This window comes from Elephantulus edwardii, unplaced genomic scaffold (genome assembly GCF_000299155.1).
Source record: "Elephantulus edwardii isolate Elephantulus edwardi_28Jun2011 unplaced genomic scaffold, EleEdw1.0 scaffold00078, whole genome shotgun sequence".
Classification (NCBI taxonomy): domain Eukaryota; kingdom Metazoa; phylum Chordata; class Mammalia; order Macroscelidea; family Macroscelididae; genus Elephantulus; species Elephantulus edwardii.
The window spans coordinates 6,045,170-6,052,472 of record NW_006399828.1 but is presented as its reverse complement, the minus strand read 5'-3'; the positions used below and the strand labels follow the sequence as shown (position 1 = coordinate 6,052,472).

The following is a 7,303-nucleotide window of genomic DNA, read 5'->3' as shown; positions in this document are numbered from 1 at the left end:
GATGTTCTTCGACAATTCATTATCCAAGGCTGTAGTCTTTGATCTTATACAGCAAAGAGTTCAGATCAAGTGGTTAGGACCAGTTATATTGAGGAAAGCAGCTACTGATAAGGAATGAGATGAATGCAGTGTTAAACTTACTTTGAGGTGACCTTTAGATGACAAAGGCTATAGAATTTGGAGTTAAACTGTAAATTAGTTGAGAAGAATTACAGGTGTGTATGTGTGTGTGTTTGTACACACACACATCTCTGTATAAAGGAAAACAGCTATCCATTTGTAACAGAAAAAAAATAAAGGAAAACAGTGAAGAGAATTTAAGTTGTGCATCCGTATTTCAGTCACTGAGCAGTTATAATGTGCCTAGCACAGTTCTGGGTTCTCTAAGTGCAATACAAACCAGCACTTTGTGTTAGAAATATTACCATAAATGGACAGAGACAAAAATAAAACAGGTGAACTAATGCATTATGAAGAAAGCAGTAAAGCTTGCAAAATGTGGGATATTTTGTTAGATTGTCAAGAACAACTCAGGTAACATTTGACAAGATAATTCTAGGAAGCTGAAAGGTGGTAGAGTCATAGTGAGCTGAGGGGAAATTCTAACAAGATGATATTAGTGGGTTTGTTCTTTTTTGCCCCTTAAGAATTGTTTTTAGATGAGATATTTAGAGGAATAGATTGTGGAAAGGAACATGAAATTAGAATTTAGAAAAGGTTTTTCATTTTTTTATAATGATGCACAAGTACTTCAAATTCTCTTAAGTCTTAACTCTTCTCAATAAAGGGAAATAAAGCCATATAGGATTAAGATGATTAAATGGGAGAATGAATTTAAATCAGTTAGCATAACACTTTGATTATGTGTTGATATAATTGATGACTAGTAATGTTAACTGGTAACCATATAAAAGTATGTGAAATGTTTCATTTAATAATCATAAGGTCAATTGTCTTATGGTATTTCATTGCAAAGTTGTACTTTGAGATTTTTATGTAACAAAATTTGGAAGCCTGAATTTAAGGTTTGAGAAATATTAAACAAATATCTTTATTATTAAAGATTTTATTTAATGAAATACTTTGTAATTAAGTACTTTGGTTTGGAAAACTCTGGCCGCCTCAGGAAAGGAGTTGCACTGCCAACCTGAAGGCAGGCTGTTTGAATCTGCCAGTTGCTCCATGGGAGAAAGATGACAGTCTCCTGTGGTGTACAGTTTATGACCTCTCTAAACCCACTAAAGGGTCAGCTGTGAGTCTGTTCCAACTTGAGGGCAATGAGTTTGTTTAGTTTTATTTTTACTTTGGCTAGGCACTTAAGCATGATGAAAGTTTAAAGTATGCTTATAGATGTAATACTGTCATGTGAATTTTATTAACTACTTTTTTTTTTTTTTTTTTTTAAACAGATGCATCTCATGATTGATAGGAAGAAACTAGTCATGGGCCAAAGGTCAAGATACTTCTCTGGGAAATGTTGCTGTTGATGCTGCTTTATAAAGTGATACAATGAATGTTTGGTTTAAGGAAGATTTTCATATTTAAAAGATTTTCATCTTGGAACTATATCAAGTGAAAATTAGATTCTTTTTGGGAAACATTTTCCTCCAAATAAGTATACTTGTAATGGGCGATATGGCAAACAACTCAGTTTCATATGGTGGTATAAAAAACTCTTTGAAGGATGCTAATCATGATGGAGACTTTGGGATTACGCTCGCGGAGCTGCGGGCGCTCATGGAGCTCAGGTCCACAGATGCATTAAGAAAAATACAGGAAAGCTATGGGGATGTCTATGGAATTTGCACCAAGTTGAAAACATCTCCCAATGAAGGTGAGTTTTACAGTATTCATTTTTAGTAATATGTATAAAGAATGTTGTTTATGTGACTCATAAAAAACCCCATACTTATAATTTAGGGCTCTTTTATGGTTATGCTATCATTTTAGAGACATTAAAAATTAGTTATCAGATTAAAATAATTTTACCTTACGGTTAAAGTAGTTTTATATCAAGGAATAATGCTGCAAATTGCCTGTTTATGATAACATGATTCTCTCTCCATTTTTGCTACAGAGGCACAGAACCAGGCTATTGGTAGCTCCTGGGATTCAGAGAAAATTAATTATCATTATCTTTTATTTTGCCAGGTGCCTTAAAATAATTGTCCCAGCTAGTAGGCAACCAAGCTGATATTAGCTGATGGACTTTTTCTAAACTTCAGTGATTAGTACAGGAGGCCCTAAGCTAGATGAAATAGTTCAGGTGACAGTTGGTTTTTGATCAGTGTTTCCTTTGGTGAAAAATAATTGATTAGTCTTTCAATTATGCTGAATTTCCCTAAGTTCAGAGCAGCCTTTGCTCTCATAATTCTTAATTCATAGTGAGTTTCTTGTTAAGGATCAAGCTTGGAAAATTCATTAAAACGTCATTGTATATACGTTTTGGGGTGGTTTAAGAAGGGTAGAAAGTTTAAGGAATTCATTCCCAGATTACAGAGCAGGGAGGAGGACAGACACATGGGTATGAAGACAAGCACTTAGTAAGAATGGAAAATTTCCAATATCAACATTAAATATATTCCAACATCATTTTAAAAGAAGTGCTACAGAGCTATTTTTCTAAGGATTTTTTCCTTGAAACATCTGATGCCTTGTTATTTGTGATAAAGATTTGAAGTAACAGCAAATAGTTCTTTCTAAAATAAAGAATTTCAACCTATACCAAAAATCAAGGGTTTTATGTAATTCAATATGACTAGTTAATTATTTTAACCTTTTTTGTTGTTGTTAAGTGCCTTAAGTCACCTATATGTGTAGTTCTGAATCTCACCCTATCTTGAACCAGTCCCACTGTCTCTGACACACATACCCCTATCACCTCATTTTCTGTGTCAATCCATCTCATTCAGGATCTTCCTCTCCTGTGCTGTCCTTCCACCCTTGCAAGCATGATGATCTACTCCAAGGACTGGTCCCACCTGGCCACCTGACCAAAGTATGTGACACGGAGCTTCAAAATTCTTGCCTCCAAGGAGTAGCTTGGTTTCACCCTCTCTAGGACAGACCAGTTTGTTCTCTTGTCAGTCTGTGGAATGTTCAGTACTCTTCTCCAGCACCACAATTCAAAGGCATTGATTCTTCTGCATGCTTATTCACTGTCCAGCTTTCAAATGCATAGAAAATCATTGAGAAGACCATGTCTTAGATCTGGCACACCTTGGGCTTTAGATTGACATCATTGCTCTTTAGCATTCTGGAGAAGTCCTTGACTGCGTATTTTCTTAATGCAGCTCATCTTTTGATTTCCTGACTAGTGCCAAGAGTGTTGATTATGGATCTGAGTAAGATGAAATCATTACCAACTTCAGTCTTTTCTCCTCTGTTACGATGGCTGGGTGGTGAGAATCTTTGTTTTCTTGGTACTGAGATAGAATCTTTGCTTTATTGATACTAAGATGCAATCTTTGTTGAAGGCTGGTGTCCTTTATCTTCTGCAGTTTTGGTGAGCCAAGTTGTGTCTTCTATATAATGAAGGTTGTTGATGAGTTCCTCCAATCCTGATGCCACATTCTTTTTCATAAAGACCAGCCTCTTGAATGATCTGTTCAACATTTGGATTGAAAAGATTTGGAGAAAAAATACTTCTCTGATTCACTCCTTTTTCTATTTTGAACGATGCAGTATAACTTTGCTCTGTTCAGACTACAGCTTGTTGGCCTACATATAGGTTTAGCATGGGCACAATCAGTTGTTCTGGGATTCCCATTCTTTCTAATGTTAGCTACAATTTGTTATGATCCACACAGTCAGATGCCTTGGACATTTGATAAAACACAAATAGACACCCTCTTGGTAATCTGCCTTCAGCCAAGATCCATCAGCCCTGCTTATATTTTTGTCAGTCCTCTGTTGATGTACTATTGTTCTAGTACTTTTTGAATACCCTCAGCAAGATTTTGCTTGAATGTGATTAAAAATACCGTCCAATGATTTCTGCGGCCTATTGGATCCCCTTTTTTTGTTTTATTTTATTTTTTTGGATCCCCTTTTTTTTGTGAATGGGAATAAATAATGACTCTCTTCCCGTCAGTTAGCCAGATACCTGTACTCCACATTTCTTAGTGCTGCTTGCTAAGCACATACATTCAGGGATGTATCTCTTTCTTGAAATATGTCAGTTGGAATACCATCAATTTTTGGGGTCTTGCTTTTGTCAGTTGCTTGAGAACAGCCTGCACGTCTTCCTTTATTACCATTGGTTCCTGATCATATGCTGCTACTTGAAATGGTTCTGTGTCAATCAATTTGTTTTGGTACAGAGGCTGTGTATTTCCTTCCATCTTCTTTTGAAAGAAGATCATTCTGCATTTTCTATCTTTTCAGTATTGCAGCTCAAGGCAACTTAAGAAATGCTGAGGGAGTTAAAGTTGTCTGGCTTATTTATGCCTTAACTAAACCTACAGCCATTGATTTGATCCAATTTATAGAGACCTTATGGAAGAAAATAGATTCTATCCATTTTCCAAGACTAAAACTTTACAGAAACAGCCTGCCATGTTTGTCTTCTATGATGTAGAACTTAACTGTGCAGTTTTTGGTTTAAAATAGCTGAATCTCTTGTTCCTCTCCTGTCACATAAACTTTTTGCCTTACAGTTAATGTTTTTAGAATTAAAGAGTACATTAATTTTGCTTCTTTGTTCAGAACCCTTTTTTTCCCTTTATCTGTTAAGTTTCTGATGAAAAAGCCTCCACTAGAAACTTTCTCTTTTTCTAACTTATAAATAATGCATATTTTGAAATACCTGTATGTGTTGTATATGATGTGATAAATATGTCTTGATTATAATCCATGACTGCTGATAAAGTTTTTATAGTTTTCCTTCCCCTCTGGATCTGAGTCCGTCTGGCAGTTGTCTTATGCCTGGCAGTGAGTGTTAGAGAAGAGTTTGGGGTTCTAGTCCCAAAGCATTTATGCATGTACCTTGAGTGCAGATTATACCAATTAATTCATTATATATGAGTTAGGTGTGAGAGTAGTTATTTCTGATTACTATATGAGTACATGTGTTTAATAGATAATTAGAAATACAAAACAAAAACTGATTATTCTGACCTTTTCCCCCATGTCTTTAAAAATGCATATGAGATTTTACTGTGTATGTAATGTCTATTTTGTTGTTATGTTCTGTCAAGTCATCTGCGACTCATAGCAATCCTCTGGCCAGAAAAACAGTCTATACACCAGATCTACAGGACACAACACCCTCATTTGACAAACATTATCACTAAACTGGAGACACTTTCCACAGCATAAGAAATTGTCAGCAGCTGAAGTGTTTGGAATCATAGAAGCCCATAAAGCTTGATATATAAGCAATCAGATCAAGGGCTGGACAATGGGAGATAGGTGTTGAAGGGAGTGGATAGGGATGCTGGTGGATGGTGGAGCAGGGAAATAAGTGGGTCAAGACACTTTTGTCAAGAGTGGGACAACACTGAAACTAATGGTTAACTCCACAATTGGGGGAAATACCTTTTACCTGCTTTTGCTGTAAAATGTCTGTCAGAGACCTCTCTAAATCTGAGCATTCAGAGTAAGACAGACTAGGAAGAAGGATTGGCCATCCACTTCCAAAATAGCAGGCCTCTGAAAATCCTATGTACAACAGAACACATATAGACTTAACAGGCCAACTGAGGCAGAGCTTTCAAATATGGAAATACAAAGGAAGAGGAACAGTTTTAAGTAGACACCAATGATTGGAACAGGGAATGTAAGAACCATTATGCAGGAAAATTAGATATTGTTAAGGAAGAAATGGAATGCATAAATATTGACTTACTAGGTATTGTGGGGATTAGATGGACTGATAAGGGACGTTTTGAGTCAGACGATCATATGATCTATTACTCCGGAGATGAAAAGGTGAGGAAAAATGGGGTTGCCTTCATAGTTAAAAAAGTTATTTCTAGATATGTCATGAAATACAATATCGTGAGTGATAGGATAATATCCATATGATATAAGGAAGTCCAGTGAATACCATTATCATTCAGATATATGCACCAATAACCAGAGCCAAAGAAAAGGAAAGAGAAGACTTCTACCAACTTTTACAGTCAGATTGATTGAACAGACAATCAAGATGCATTAATAATAATGGGTGACTGGAATGCAAAAGTTGACAACAGAGAAGAAGGATCAGTAGTTGGAAAACATGGACTTGGTGACTGAAATGAAGCTGGAGATAGAAGGATTGAATTTTGCACAATCAACGACTTACTCATCACCTACATTTAGTCCTTCAGTAAATTCTGGCTCTTCCTTCCAAAATACCTCACAGATCCAATCACTTTTTTGGTGCTGCTGTTTCTAAAACTACAGCTTCCCATCTGGTCTTTCAGTTCTGCTTCTATGCCCTTCCATTGATCTGTCATACAAAAATTAATCTTTCTAAAATACTAACTAATTATCACATCCCTTATTTAAAACCTTCTAGTGGTTTCCATTGACTGGACTGAGTGCCTAAATCTTTCTCCATCTCATCCATGATCTTGCCTCTGACTGATTTTCCTATTTTTAACCTCTCTTCTTTCCCCCCTTAGTTAATAAACTCTAACCATAGAGGAATGTATTTCTTACCCATGAAACTTCCAACCTTACTTTGGTCATAGGTCATTTGTCTTTGCTTTTGTTTTCATGGGGAATGCTTTGCTCTGAGGTCTTGTCATGACTGGTTCCTCACCCGGTGATTATGTAAGTAGAGTCCTACCTTCTCTGAAAGGCTAACACAGTCTACTGGAACGCTACCTTTATATTCGTTTATCTTTTCCGTTACACTTAATTATTGTTAAGTGTGGTTGAGTCAGAACCAACTCATATCAGACCCTCTATATTAGACCCTCATTTCAGAGGCTCTAAATTATATGAGTGGAAATTGCTCAGCTCTGTTGCAGAGCAGCTGGTAGACACAAACCTAGTTCCTATAAATATTTTCATTGTTTTGTTGCTCTTTCTCCAGTTTAATATAAGCATTAACGTAGAACTTAGGTCTTCACATTTGACTCCTCAGGACATAGAACAATCCCCAAAAGTAGTAAATGTTTAGTTACTATCTACTGGTCAACCGATTATTCATATAAAGCTCTTAACATCATTGTATTTAAAGTATATAAATGGATTCTTTTATGTTGATAACAGTCCCCTACTTTTTGTCATTTATGTAGACTACCATTTTCCTTTGTCCTTCAAAGTTATAAAGTTAGACTGACCCCACTCTCAATCCCAAAGACACTGT

At 36.1% G+C, this 7,303-nt stretch overlaps 1 protein-coding gene across 4 annotated transcripts in view; it reads left to right on the top strand.

The window, feature by feature from the left end:
- Positions 1 to 1,413: 1,413 nt before the first annotated feature.
- The window catches only part of ATP2B1 (ATPase, Ca++ transporting, plasma membrane 1), a 73,381-nt gene continuing 67,491 nt past the window's right edge, over positions 1,414 to 7,303 (top strand). For all 4 annotated transcript variants that reach the window (XM_006889503.1, XM_006889506.1, XM_006889504.1 and 1 more), the window contains exon 1: positions 1,414 to 1,834. In XM_006889503.1, the coding sequence (XP_006889565.1) occupies positions 1,627 to 1,834 (208 nt within the window). In that variant the 5' untranslated portion in view covers positions 1,414 to 1,626. The remainder of the gene's footprint in view (positions 1,835 to 7,303) is intronic.